The sequence below is a fragment of the Pan paniscus genome, chromosome 3 (genome assembly GCF_029289425.2).
Source record: "Pan paniscus chromosome 3, NHGRI_mPanPan1-v2.0_pri, whole genome shotgun sequence".
Taxonomy (NCBI): Eukaryota; Metazoa; Chordata; class Mammalia; order Primates; family Hominidae; genus Pan; species Pan paniscus.
In genome coordinates, this window is record NC_073252.2 from 144,801,718 (window position 1) to 144,817,200 (window position 15,483).

At 38.4% G+C, this 15,483-nt stretch overlaps 1 protein-coding gene across 4 annotated transcripts in view; it reads right to left on the reverse strand.

Moving 5' to 3' along the window:
• The window catches only part of TTC29 (tetratricopeptide repeat domain 29), a 243,729-nt gene extending 230,731 nt beyond the window's left edge, over positions 1-12,998 (reverse strand). For 2 of the 4 annotated variants that reach the window (XM_034959219.2, XM_055111881.1), the window contains exons 1-5: positions 12,814-12,969; positions 12,133-12,179; positions 9,699-9,799; positions 6,980-7,077; positions 3,943-4,026 (exon numbers count right to left, since the gene is read on the reverse strand). In XM_034959219.2, the coding sequence (XP_034815110.1) occupies positions 3,943-4,026; positions 6,980-7,077; positions 9,699-9,770 (254 nt within the window). In that variant the 5' untranslated portion in view covers positions 9,771-9,799; positions 12,133-12,179; positions 12,814-12,969. Of the gene's footprint in view, positions 1-3,942; positions 4,027-6,979; positions 7,078-9,698; positions 9,800-12,132; positions 12,180-12,813 lie in introns of all 4 variants that reach the window. The other 2 variants (XM_055111882.1, XM_003815851.3) reach the window with 2 other exon arrangements.
• Positions 12,999-15,483: the final 2,485 nt, after the last annotated feature.

Consider the following 15,483-nt stretch of genomic DNA (forward strand, 5'->3'; position numbering starts at 1 on the left):
ATCAAATATGGAATGTGAATACAATGGATTTGATTTTTTTAAATGCACCTATAAGGCACAACAATAATCTAGTCACTTAGAAAGTAACGAAGCATACTGAAATTTCTTCTGTGAAGGTAGATGATACAAAACCCGGAAGCCTTTTGCCTTTGAACAATTCTACCATTCCCGAGTAAAATAAACCCCCATCACTTGGGTTTGGCCATTCCAGTGACAACTACATGTTAGCTTATCCTGCTTGCTTACTCATTTACATTGTATTATGAGGTCAAGAAACGGCTCACTGTGGAGGTCACATTCAAGTTGACACCTGCATAAGAAGAAGTGTCAGCAATAAGGCCACATCGGGAGTAGAGAGTGGTGGAGAGAAAGAGAGAGAAGGTCAGAGAGGTCAGTAAAGTCCAGACCATGCACAGCTTCAGGTCAGGTGAAGAATGGGAAGCTATTGGCAGATTTTAAGCAGGGGAATGTCATGATCTAATGTTTTCAAAAGACCACTCTAGCAGGAGTGTGGTGGAGTGAGAGTGGGTGTGGGAAGAGCAGTTATATGACCATTTAAGCGATCTTAGCAGACATGATGGCAGCTCTGCAATGAAGACCAGGAGATGAACACGGGATACATTTTGGAGTTGTAGCTGATCGGGCATACTGATGGATTAGAGGGGGGTAGCAGTAAGCAAGGTAAGACTCAAGGCTGCCTTGATGTTATTTGCTGAATTGAGGAAAGGCTGTGGGACGAATATTGGGGATAGGAGAGGAGTAGGGGTGAAGCAAGAGTCCAGTTTTGGATTATATTAACCTTGGGATGTCTGTGATATATCCAAGTAGACACATCAAGGAGGCAATTGGATCTAAAAACTTTCAGCTTGATGGAGAGGCCAGTGCTAGATTTATAAATTGAGTAGCCATTGGGTTATTGCTGATGTTTAAAGCTGTAAGACTGGGTCCAGGTTGAGAGTGTGGCTGAACTGCACCTAGGACCCAGCCTTTGGGCACCTCACCACTTAGAGTTTGGAAAGAGAAAGCCAGCCTGCAAAGAAGACTGAAGTGCTCCAGTGTGGAGAAAAACCATAGAATATGGCATCCCGAAAGCCACAAGCACAAAATTCAAGAAGATGAGAGCGTTCAACTCGGTCAAATGCTATGAAGACATCAAGGAAGCTGGGAACAGAAACATAACTATTAGATGTGATAAAAATAGGGGTCATGGGTGACCCTAAAGAGGCATTTCAGTAAGTGTGGGGGCTGGAAACCTATTTAGAGTCAACTGAGGCAAAAATGAAATGTGAAAATATTAAGACAGCACTTTTCTTGCTGTCTTGGGTAGATCAAAATGGGGTAGAACCTGGAAGGGGATAAGATGTCAAGAAAAAAGTTTGAGTAGAAATGAATACCAGTGAGATCGATCCAATGAAAAAGGAGAAATTGATGGTGTAGGAGAAAAGCAAATTTAACTGCAGGAGGAAGTCTTGGGAGCAGGTAAGGGGATGAGATGCAGAGCACAAGCAGAGGGACCATGCTTAGATGACAGTAGGAACTCTCCACCCATCGCATTGGGAGGAAAGTCACAGCGTGTGAGTTTACACATAGGTAGGTTGGCATATTTTGGGGTACATGATGAGAGGTTATTTTGAAACTAGACACAGAGCATATGTGTGCTATGGGATATCAAAGCCAGTGTACATCAATTGTATTAATGAGTATACACAAATATATCGATCACCATCTTAAAGACACGAATAAGGCAGTAGAGAGAGGGATTTGAGGATATATCTTAGACATTGTTTTTGCCTGATTTGATTCTTCCATTTCTACCCATTACATTTTCATATACTGAAGATCTATGACTTACCAGTTAGATAATTTTATAATGCAACCAGACAGGGAGCCAAACTCAAAATCTATTTTCCTTGAGAAGTTCTATCCTATCGTCTTAGTCTTCTCTGATTTTTTCTTGACCTCTAGGCTGCACCTCACAGTACAGTCGGCACTCGATCATTTCATATTTGTCTCCTGCTCATAGGTCTTATTGTCTCAAATAGATGTTAAGGCTCCAGGATGGGGCCAAGTATTTTACAATAAAATATCATTGTCTCTCCCACTGTGAAAAACCTAGTATTAGATATAAAGTGAGTACTTAATAAATGTTTGTTGATCAATTTATCTTTTTAGAGCTGAATGGCTATAAAGAGTTTGATGCAGTAATTCCCTGGCTAACAGACTATGCATAATTCTTCATGGCACCTGCTGGGCATTGCTGGGAGATGCTGAAATCATTCATCAATTTTCTCCTTTTTATGCTATTCAATTAGTCTGTCTAGGGCAAGGTCTAGAATGTGTATCAATCAAAAGCATAATAATGACCTGTGTACAAGCTATCTCCATACTAATGATTTGCATCCACTATCTTACAGAAAGAGCTTTGGTCTAAGAAAGCACTGAAGTGAAGGAAACTTTAAGGAGAATATTGTAGTAAGGCCTGAGAATTACCCAGTGTTACTGTTGTCAATAGTGTAATGATGAATTTGAAATCAATTTGGCAGTATCTTTAGTGGAAAAATAATATTAAGAGAATACTCATCACTATAGCCTATTTTGCATTGTCTTAGATAAAATTTTTCTTCAGCCTGCACTGAAAACTTAAATGTCAGTAGACTTTTAGTATATGGACTTCTAGTTTGTTGAAATTATGTGTAGCATGTTTAGTTTTTAATTTAATTCCAATTCTTAAGCCAATTAAAACTATTTGGATATAATATTTAAATCAGAATCCAAATATGGCATACATATATTTCTCTTTTAAGAAGTAGTTGTATATAATACAATATTGGCCTTAAATTTTATCTAACAGTTTATCACGGAAAGTTAAATAATTAATCATCAGAATAGCATTTAGCCAAAAATCCCACGTACCATATACATGGTATTCTATAGAGCTCTGCAGAAGTCAGTGATTACAGCTACTGTAAAATTTTGTCATTCTATAAAGTAGTTATTGACAAAATAAATGACTGTGTTTTTCCATGTTATATGCAAATTGACAAAGATAATATCTGATAAAATGGAAAACACCAAGAGACTTAGAACTTTAGAATATATCAAACCTACACCAAAATGTCATTAGCAACACCCTTTCAGTAGAATCCCACAGCATTAGACAAATTAATAGAGAGAATCTTTTACAAACATTTGTTGCATAAAATATTTTAATTGAAACAATTAATGAATTCCATAAGATATGTGTAAATTTACAAGGTTTCCATTTTTCAATACTTACATGAAAAGATGTGATAACGACCCACTAAGTATAGGTAAGAAATATTAAACTTGTTTAGCTATTATTCTAAGTTTCTATTCATTTCTCACTAACCTACATTGATTTTTGTACTGCTTTTATTCATCCCATAAATTAGATTCTAACTGGTGATAAAATGTCAAAGTTTGCATCGTTCATCTAAAAAATAAATCTAGACAATTTAGAATTATTTAAAAATTAACCAATAAAGTATGATCCATTGGTTCTTTTGTGAGTGCTTGGGTGGAAAAGGAGACATATTAGTACATTAGTAAGGTGTTTCTTTTTCTTTAATCACCAGGAGAAAAGATATATAAATCTGTTTCTTAAAGCTTTTTTCTTTCCCACGGAGACAACACACCTTAAAACGAAGGTTAACAAGCAATTAATAGCACAGACTTAACTAAATATTGCAAATGTGATAGTATGATATCTTGGTAAATATGGGAATTTTGAGAGCCATAAAATTAAAGATTTTGATATGTGCGAGATCAATAGACATGACTTATCACTATTTAATATGAGCTTTAATTTTTAAATGCCATGTTCCAATGAAAAAGTATATTACACAAGAAAATTGAAATTTCAATAAGAATCAAGACAAAAGAAACAAACTATATTAAAGTACCTTTAAAGGTTGTACTTACCCAGCAACTTCCTCTTTTGATAATCCTTTGAAATTCACCTCTAGATAATGATCTATGTCATCTTTTTCTTTGATCAATTGAGACCTAAATGAAATAGAAAGAAATAATAAAGCACTGCCTTATCAAGTTGAAAAGCTACCAAACATATAAAATGCCACCAGGAGAATAGAAATATTCAGGGTATAATACCATATGTAATAAACGCAATAGCTATAGAGTTAGATCGTTGGTTGATCATTTCAAAATTTTATCTTTCCTGAATGGAAAATGATAAGGAAGAATATTAAACCCAGTGTGTAAACAAATAAAACACCAACACCTTGAAATAATTCACTTTCTACTCAAGAGTCTTCTCCTCAAAGCTTACAAGACCTTCTATTTTGCTCACATTTTTTCGTGGTGTAACTTTCCAACTGCTGAAGTTATATATTGTTTGGCACAGAATCCTGAGCCAAGAACACCTGTTTGATTCAAATGTGTAACATGAATTTATTCCAAACATTACTCAATTTTGTCCTGAAATGTTCTTTGAATAGTTTTTTTAATCACACATAAAACTCAAATTATTAAAGGTTCAAGGTGCAAAATGATTTTAAGAAGCCCTTATTGAAAATGTATTATACTTGTAGTGCGTTCATTCTTCACACCCTTTTGCACCTTTAAAAAAAAGAAGACATTTATGCAGCCAAAAAACACATGAAAAAATGCTCACCATCACTGGCCATCAGAGAAATGCAAATCAAAACCACAATGAGATACCATCTCACACCAGTTAGAATGGCAATCATTAAAAAGTCAGGAAACAACAGGTGCTGGAGAGGATGTGGAGAAATAGGAACACTTTTACACTGTTGGTGGGACTGTAAACTAGTTCAACCATTGTGGAAGTCAGTGTGGCGATTCCTTAGGGATCTAGAACTAGAAATACCATTTGACCCAGCCATCCCATTACTGGGTATATACCCAAAGGACTATAAATCACGCTGCTATAAAGACACATGCACACGTATGTTTATTGCAGCATTATTCACAATAGCAAAGACTTGGAACCAACCCAAATGTCCAACAATGATAGACTGGATTAAGAAAATGTGGCACATATACACCATGGAATACTATGCGGCCATAAAAAATGATGAGTTCATGTCCTTTGTAGGGACATGGATGAAATTGGAAACCATCATTCTCAGTAAACTATCGCAAGAACAAAAAACCAAACACTGCATATTATCACTCATAGGTGGGAACTGAACAATGAGATCACATGGACACAGGAAGGGGAACATCACACTCTGGGGACTGTTGTGGGGTGGGGGGAGGGGGGAGGGATAGCATTTGGAGATATACCTAATGCTAGATGACGAGTTAGTGGGTGCAGCACACCAGCATGGCACATGTATACGTATGTAGCTAACCTGCACAATGTGCACATGTACCCTAAAACTTAAAGTATAATAATAAAAAATAAATAAATAAATAAATAAATAAATAAAATAAGCATGCTATCAACCTCTCATAACTATGATGATTGATATGGAACTAAACAAATATCAGTGTTTTATTCAGAAGTTATTAAAGAATGTTGATACAAACTTTGCCTTTTGTGGGTATGATAAAAATATTTTTCTTCAATAAAATGAATACAAGAAAACATTTTCTTTAAAACTCATCCTATCCTAAGGATATGAGATTTGGCTATGCTTTTGCTCACCTTGAAAACAAAATATAAATTAAATCCTTTAAAAAGACAGAAAGAATAAGCTTTTTCAGACTTCATAAATATTTTACATTATTCAAAAGTAAAACAAAAATATGTATGTATATATATTATAGTATACACACATGAATTATGCATTCATTGAAAGATTTCTCCGCTACAGGAAAAGAAAATTTTGATTTACTATTTTTAAAGAATTTTTATGTTAGTTTAGCTGAATGTATTTATTTTGTTCCAGGGGCTTTGGTCTTTCCTAGAAATACTAAAAATGAGGCATGAGAACAAAGAAACCTCCTAATACTTTGATCATTATGCCTTGCAGGAATGGAAAAGTAGGCATATAAAGAAAATAAACCTACGTATGCAAACTATTTATATTGGTAAATAATATGTATGTTACTAAAAGTCAATAGAATTACAAATGGCAATTTCAAAATAGCACAATCAGTTAATATTATAATTATGACAAAATGTATCAATTTCTCTGTCCTGCATTTCCTCAGTGACAATTTGAGTAGCTCAGCAGCCATTCATGGGCAGCAGCAGTTTGATGATGCATTTTCAAGCCCCAGCATCATTTCAGGAGCTGATTCTTGCCTGCCAATCTACCCTACAAGTAAGGCTCTACCCTCCTTCTTCCAAAACAGAAGTCAGCCCTTGGGACCTTGTAGATTAAAAGCATTACACCTTTCAGTCTGGGCATGGCGGCTTATCCCTACAATCCCAGCATTTGGGGAGGCCAAGGCGGGTGAATCACTTGAGGCCAGGAGTTCAAGACCAGCCTGACCAACATGGTGAAACCTGTCTCTACTAAAAATACAAAAACTTAGCTGGGCATAGTGCTGCGTGCCTGTGGTCCCAGCTACTCAGGAGGCTGAGGCACGATAATTGCTTGAACTCAGGAGGCAGAGATTGCAGTGAGCTGAGATCACACCACTGCACTCCCGCCTAGGTGACAGAGTAAGACTCTGCCTTAAAAAGAAAAAAGCTTTACACCTTTCATTCCCAAAGCTTCTGCTTTCTGTTCTCCATACACATTTAAAACAGGAAACTTATCTCCAAAACTCTACGGGAACCATGATATAATTGCAACAGGAAATAAAATGATGAAATAAGCACTAGGTTAATAAATAAATATATTTGCAGTATTTGAATGTGGTTCATAAATCCTTTTGAAACAGCAGATTTCAATATTCTCAATATAACAAGGCATTTTTCTCTTCTCTTGAAATGATTTTATTTTCTGAGATACATTATTGACATTTCTTACTACAGAAAATTCATTCTGTAGGAAAATAAGTAAAAACCAGGGGCACGTACCTTGGAATTTTTCTGGAGGAGCAAGGCAGCTTCTGTCTGGCTAAGGCTGTAAGCTTTGGGCGTGTCATGGGCAGTGGGGGCAGGGTGGTCATTTCGGACTACAAAAAGAAATAAGTAGAAATTGTATTTTAAGGAATAAATCTTTCAAAGGATCCTTTAAGACATTATTAGAGATTTACAGTCTGTCATCTTAGTTGAGAATGCCTATGTGTAGTGCTACAGCTGTGTTATTCGGGAATCATGCTCAGTGAGTGGATTCTGCAGGTTGCTTCTCTCATTATTTTCTTCCATTGTCTGCTTTTTGGCCAATTTATTATTTGTCTATATCTTCAGCACAAAGTAGATAAGAAGAAAATTTGATAAATGCATTGATGGTTCAGTTGGCATCTTTGGTAAGAGTTTTGTAAGGGACATGATTGCAATTAAAGAATAAAGATTTTAAGGATAGCTATGGATTTCCAATGTTTATGTGTTGCTTTCCTGTTACAATCAATAATTGAAAATTGCTTATACTTGCTGTTTTCTAAAAGCCTTATCGCTCACAAATAAAGGCTTTCCCTTAGATGTGATAGATGATAAGAACAATTCTCAACAAGGAGACAGCTGCCCTGAGAAAGCACACAGCCATAACAATATAATGAATCACTTCAAAATGTACTGTTTTTTAAAAGTTGTTTAAAACAACTTTATCTCACACTTTACATGGTTCAGGAATAAGGACAGGGTATCATAGGCATGGATTTTTTCTCCTCCATGATGACGGGAGCCTCTGCTGAGAAAACTCAGAAGCTGTAGTAACCCAATGACAGGGGACAGGAATCACCTTGAAGTGTCTTCACTCACTTTTCTAGTGGTTGATGCTAACTGTTAGCTGGGACTCAACTGGGGCTATCTGCCAGAACTCACACATGTGGTCTCCTCGTGTGGCATGGACTCCCTCACATCATGGCAACCTAAGACTTCTTATGTAGCAGCTCCAGGCTCCAAAGGCAAGTATTTTAGAGAAAAGCCAGGCAGAAGCTTTATCCCCTTTTAGGGTCTAACCTTGGAAGTCACATAGCATCCACTTCTACTGTAATAACAAGTTCACCCAGATTCAAGGCAAATGAATACAGAACCACCTATTGATATGAGAGTGTCAAAGTTTCATTATAATAAAAGAATATGGCATGGGAGATATTATTGCAGCCCTTTTTGGAAAATGCAGTGTGCCAGAGTGGTGAGCAATTAGGAAGGCAAGTCTATAAAATCAAATTATCTAAATCCTACTCCAAAGAGGAAGAAGTGCGGACATGGTATCTGTGAACTTGGAATAGAAAAATTGTTACATGGTGCAAGGGCTGTCAGATACAAAAGAACCCATGCTTCTGTTAAATAGAGAGGCATCCAATAGGCCAGGGGCTCCTGATCCCACCCCCTCTATGTCCACCAGGTTTGACCTGTACTCTTAGCTTCACCAAGAAACTGAAAGGCTTGTTTTAGGTTTTAAATGGCTTATCTTCAGCATTACTACCTGTGTGACCCAGGGAAAATCACAATAAAATCTGGGCCTTGAATATATTCAGCAGATATTTAATGAGCTCCTATTTGGTGCCAGGCACTGTTCTAGGTGCCAAAGATACAGCAGTGAAGAAAAAGACAAAACTCTCTGATTTCACAGACTTTGCAGTATGGGGGTAAATAGGGAGAAAGACACTAAACAAATAAGCAAAATATATAGAACCTCAGATGTTGATAAGATTCTCTGCTGGAAAACAAAGCAGAGAACTAGAAACTACCCAGATGCTCACCAATGGCAAAGGGATGAATAAAAGCAGAAGGAGACAAGCTCAAAGACGTTATGGAGAATTTTGTTCGGTGTCCCAATAGTGTAATGTCTTGATGGTTACTGTAAAAACTGGCTTTTATTCTTATTGAGGTAAGAATCCATTGGAGGATACAGAGCATAGAATTGACGCGATCTGACTTTCATCCTGAAAGAATCACTCTGAGTTTTTCTTTCAGGTTAGACTGTAGTGGGGGAAAGGGTAGACAGCAGAGAGGCCAGCCCAAAACCTCCTGTGAAATACAGGGGAGAGAGAGTGGTGGCTTAGGTAGGAGTAGAGAAGGAGAGATGTAGTCAAACCTGAAACAGAACCACCTGTGGATAGCTAAGACACAATATTCCTCTAGTGCTATGAAGCCATGGTGGAGGTAGGGGTGCAGAAGCACTAAGACGAGAGAAAATCTTCTGAAACTCAGTGTAGAAATAGACAGCTTTGTGTTACTGAAAAAGATTATTACCCTGGCCTAAAAATAATTTTTTACATAATTAAAGAGAATTCTAATGGAGATCAGTGGTTTATTTTAAATATAATAGAATCCTAGTACTACCAGTTTATCAAGGCATGATATGATCTATGAAACAAAATGCCCACTTATTTTTATGCAGTTGTAGCTTTAAAGTGCACAAACTAAACAGCAAATGTTAGTCCTCTCCTACAGACTAAACATTAGAAACATACTATATCACCCTTCATAACTTCATAACGTAATGACAATTTTTTTAATTTAAAAAATCTATTTTTCTGATTAGATGTTATATTAAACAGTTGAGTTACTGGAATAACAAGAACTTACTAAATGGCAGCATCATACAGAGCATATGGTAAGAAGTTATAAATCATGTGAGGTTTGAAGGGACACCAAAGCTCCCCAAACGGGCCTCCCAAGAGCTTACTTCAGAGGAGCTGTGAAGACTTTTCCACAGAGTTCCAGAGTCTTCCAATGTTACAGTGAACATCGGAATCATCTAAGTTCTTAACCCACACCAGTGTAGCCCTAGTAAATTTCAAAAGGGAGAGAAGAAAACAACTAAGTTTGCCTCATTTGGGGCATTCCATCCTCTATAAATTTTAGACTCTTTTCTAAAAGCCCCACTTTACTTGCCAAAGCATTATGCAGTGGGCACTGGGGCCAGGGTAATCTCTTCATAATTGCAGGGGTCTTTGAAGAGTTCACCCAGGAGCTTCAAAATGAGGAACAGTGCTTGCAATTTCCTTGAATACTAAGAACATCCAGCTATTTGTAGACAGATAAAAGAGAGCAGCCCCCAGAGGTGCTGATCCAGCCAAGATAGCTCATCCAGGTGCGTATAACTCCCCACCAAAGTTGGCATACCAGCATGTTATATAAAATTTATCCTTTTTGATGTTTACTTGAGTTCGATGATTTTTGTTAGAAAATGTAAGCATGGAATAGAAACCAAATGCAAATGACATACATGGAGAGGGATATGTCTTTGTTATACAGATCAACTGTGCTTTTTTTTTTTTTTTTTTCAAATTCTGAGTCAACGTTTCCTACCATTAAAGTTTCAGCTGCCAGTTCCTTCATTTTGCTCTCCTCTGATCTGAGAACATTAGCAGCAGGAGCACCTTTACTCTTAAATTTAGTTTAATGTAAGTACTGCAAGCCCTGCTGGCAAGCCTCAAGGCACAAACTCTGAATGGGGGGTGGTCAGAGCTGAATGATAAAGTGGAAAAAAAGTTATCAGAGCTGAATGATAAAGTGGAAAAAAAAAAGCATGTTGGAAAAAATATCCCTCAATCAATCTATGTTGGAAAGTTTAAGCTTAGAGTCAGGATGGAAGTTGAACAGGCTTTCTCTTTGTTTCTGAACCCCATATCCTACCTTACCTATGCCCATCGGGAAAGGGAATTTTGTTTCTCAGAATCAATACGTGGCCACATAAGGTATTTTGTTTTACACAACAGATAATGTGTGATCTGAATTTTATGACACAGTTAATATTTTGAATGCAGCAAATATTTAAAGGGGTCCTGTAACAAATTACTTTCTTATCTAAGTAATTGCCATCTTTTATGCCTTACAAGTTCAAGCAGGGTTTGCAGTACTTCCATTAAATTAAATACCTGTAAAGAAAGCCTTTTGGTCTTTGTTAATATGAGTTGCATCATTTTCCTGGTGTTGGTCAGACAGCATTCTCAGTTCCCATGTGAGCTCCAATTTAGACTCAACAATGAAGAATGGGACTAGTGCTATGAGGTGACTGACCCAGGCCTGTAGCATAAATGGAGCATATCACCATTAGTTATGGCACCTCCTTAGGGTTCTCCTAGATCAACATCTCAGGGGAAAACACACAAGATGGTGTGGCTGCAGGAAGGGAAATTGCTCAGGTTCAGGTGAGTAAGAAAGAAGAAGAATGAAAGATACCTCTTTGGCTGCTACCAAATGAGCTTAGCCCCAGGAGCTCAGGCTGAATCAGCCTGTTAGGAGGACCCACAGGAACCTCCCCCAGTGCTAGCAAGTGGGCAGTGCTACAGTGTGGCACCATCGGGTGCTGAGACAAAGATCAAAAGGCCGCCTGAAGCCATTCCACTGTTGGTATTCAGAAGAAATTTGGTGTACTCTTTGATCTGCTGGTTGGCTCTTGTATCACAGTTACAATCTCTAAGTTTGGCCCCCACATGCAAAGACAAATGAGAATGGAGAAATACAGGATGAAAGGTTTGAGAGTGCTAGGTCAGGCTGAATGTGTCCCATGGTGTGAGTTTAAATTTTTGGCCCCCAAGTAAAATTCTTCAAAGAGTAACTCTCCTGCCCTCTATCCCCAGAGATGCCTTTATCAGGAAACACAAAGGAGGGAGACCTACTACTGTGTAAATGGAGGCTACTTGGAGAATGACTATGTCTGAGGCTGACCAGTGTCTGCAGGGTTCAGTCACTTTGGAGTAAAAACTGAGATTAGAGAAATAAAGCCAGTAAACCACAGTAAGCAAGTTTATTATACATCATCACGAGTTCAAAACAAGTATGATTTTACTAAAAATCATTCATAAGAATTAAAACTTTTCATATTATCCAAGCTCTTTTACTATGAAAGTTTAATGAAAACTACAGAAGAAATATCACTAATTATGCTCCCTAAGTAAAAAAAAAAACATAATTAAGTTTATAAAGAGTCACTAATAATGTTTATTCTCGGTATCATAATTTTTGGACACTTCTGGCACTCTCTCATGGGTAGATAGGTTGTTTAGTAAAATAAATAGAAAAACACACATTTCCTACCAGCTGACATTGATAGCTAAATCACAAAATCAAGCAGGAAATGAGTTTGAAGGCAAGCCATATTTCACGTGACTTACATTTGCAGATTACTGCTGATGGTCTCTCCAGGCTTATAGACTTCAGCCTGAAAATCAGGAAGCAAAGAATAATAGCAAAGAAGAAAAGAAGTTTAAAATCAGTCAGTAGTGTAACTCCTCTCCCCGCTCCAAGTCATGGAATAAGATTCACTCTTACAACAAATACTTCCTACCATCTAAGTTTAGATGAACTTTTAAAGAAAATCCCCAAGTATAGATCCTATGAGAGAAACTAATCACTAAATCAGTGAAATGCCAAAACATCTGAAATATGTATATGTATTGATGTATTTCAATACAAATGTGACATTAGGGATAACCATTTGTTCTCTCAAATTTACGAGATACAGTTATCTTTGCCAAAAACGGAAAGCATCTCAGTTCCCTTTCTGTTCCCACCTAGTTCTCAACAGGACTAAAGGACTTATCCTATGCCTAGTTTTTCACTCCCCTCAGAGGGTCAGGTGAACTGGGGAGCAAGAGGAACTGGCGCCTTTCCCTACTTCTCTTTCAATTCGTTTATTGAGGTAAGTGGCGAGGGCCTGGACTGAGGAAGCTTGAGAAAGACTGATGGAGGAAGGGCTGGCTGTAGGGGTCAGGGAAGGGGCTGCCTGAAGAACAGCCTGCCTCTCCAAGGAGCTGAGGAAGTCCGGTCCCAACCTCGCCCCTGCCGTCACGAACCTCGGTGCACTGGCCCAGGGAAACAACTCCAGTTTTCCGTTCCGCCGAAGTCAGTCCCCCACCGGCGGCAGGTGCTGGGCGTTGGCGCTGCCCCCTCCTCTCTCAGTGATTCCGAAGCTTGGCTCCGCCGGAGCGGAGAGAGGGGACGCCGAGAGCGTCTCCACGGAAACAGAGAGGCGAGGCATGACGGCCGGGGGTGGAGTTAGGCTAAACCGGGCCTCGGGATTGGGGCAGCTCCCAGACTCTTCTGGCTTGGGGGCGGAGTCTGGCGAGGGGTGGAGCTTACTGACGGCCGGGCGGGGCCCCCAGATAGCTGAGGCTTTTCAAGCAGGGCTGCTTTCAGAAGTTAGCTCGCTTTTAGGCATTTTCACGTAACCCAAGAGGCTCGAATTTGCCACTTTCATTTCTTTCGTGGCCTTGCATTCTCAATGCTTTTTCTTCGTTTCCCTTTTGTCCACAGGATTGATGGGAAAACGCTGAGCTAGGCATTCATGATCCCCGTGACCTGAAGCCAATTTATCCATCTAGCTAAGTCATTCATTCTCCTCTTCCTCAGCCTCTCTTGCAGTCAGAACCCACCACAAATGCCTTTTCCTGTCATGTCCCCACAGACAATTCAATTTTGAATTGTGGTTCGCTAAATACTCAAGGTCTCTTTCAGAGAATCTCCCTGCATCTGTCCTTATTTGTTTTGCATTTTTACCTGAAACTCAGGGTTTTATATTTACACTAAATAAATATCATCGTATTAATCTCGGCCCATCATTCCATCTCTTCTCTCAGACATGAGTGCAAGGAAGTGAGCTTCCTTGCTCATTCCCTCATATATATATGGGGCAAGAGAGTGAGGCTTGCCACTTGTTACTTCTAAAATACAGAAGTGCTGGAAAGTTAGGCTATTGTTCCTTGTCTACTGACACACATTGTAGGAGAACGAGCCAGCGATATTGCTCACACGAATCATTCTATTAACCATAAATCGATTCTATTTAGAGTACAAGCATATCAACCATAACCACACTTTCATTCTAACATCTCATTTGCTGTAACAAATTACTAAATTATTTCCAAGTACGTTTACATTATACATTCAATGAGCACTGTGACTATCTGTAATTGGGCTCCACCCCATCCCCCACACCAGTAAGACTCTCATTCTATTCTCATGAGTTTATTTTCCAGTTTCAGCATCACCTTAACACACTCCACTGTGACCTGTGTGAATTCTTTTCCAGTCCTTGCTGCTTTTTCTGACTTAGAGTCTGTTTGTGAATTCCATGCACTTTCCTTTCTCACAGGAGGCTGTCTTAGTTGGCTTTCTAGGTAGTTCCTTCCTGCTTCTTTGGACTTACTTCTCCTACTTGCTGTTTTTTCACTAGAAGTTCTTTGACTAACTCTCTTTCTCCTTCTGTTTAGCATAGAATTCCTTCAGTTAGAGAACTTTGTTTGCAAGTGACAGAAAACACAAACGGGCTTAAGCAAAAAAGGAAACTGATGAAAACCAAAGGATGCCAGATTCAGCTGCAACTTTATCTAGAAACTCAGGCCTTTCTGAAAGTTTTGAGGATTCCAGAATACCTCTTCCTTTCACTACACAGAATTAATTTCTTCTCCTCTCGCCTCCTTTCTCTTAGACCTACCTTGATTTTATCAGTATAACTTTGCATGGTGTTTGGCTTATGGGAACCAAACTTGCCTGAAAGATTGTGAGTACCTTGAAAGCAGAGACTTTGTTTTATTGTTTTCTGAATTCCCTTGTACTGTATGCAAGGATTAGTATACAGTATGTGCTCAAAAATATTTTTTGAATTAACAGAATGACAGAATAGAGTGGTTTTTCAAACAGATTCTTCCTTGTGTAATTCTTCTCATTGCTTCCTCAATCTTCTCCACCTAGAATTCCAGGGGGAAGGTCAGGTGACACAATTGATAGTTTGAATGCTATTACTGACATAACAACCTCTAAAGTTTCCTCTTCCAGTCTTGCTCTGGAGAAATGATTTTAGGTTAGTCAGCTCCGTAAAGAAGCAAGAGACAATTTTCTAGTGGAAGCCAATCCATCTTAACTGCTCCCCATAATTGTTCTCAAAGTGTTTTTGATATCTCAATCATCAATTTCTACAGTAAAATTATTCTGAATCATTCTTGTTTTACTAAACACATCCCCAAGTAACATCTTAGGAAAGAACATATGAGATAAAATTTTAAGTTCTTTCATGTCTGACAATATCCTTATTTTGCCTACAATCATTTGGTAGGATTGCACATTCTAGATTAACAATCATTTCCCTCTGAATTTAGAAGGTATTATTTCACTGTTTTCTAGTATCCAGTGTTTGGGATGAGAAGTCTAGTGGCAATTTTATTGTCCTTCCTTTGTATGTGATGTAGTAGTAAGGTCCATATGCAGTGACAATCACAAATTGACAACCACAAATCTGTGTGGCCTAAAACAACAAAATTTATTTATTGATTACCGTATGTCACCATCACAAGTCAGCCTTGGGTTTTGCTCCATGCTATGCCACAGCAGAATCAATATGAGAGAACCTTTGCCATCTGGAGGATGGCTGGTCTGTAGCAGAGAGATCATGAGAGTAAACTGCACATTAGCTTTAAAGGCTTCATCCAAAAGGGTATCCATCACTTTCGCATTTCGTTGGCCACAAC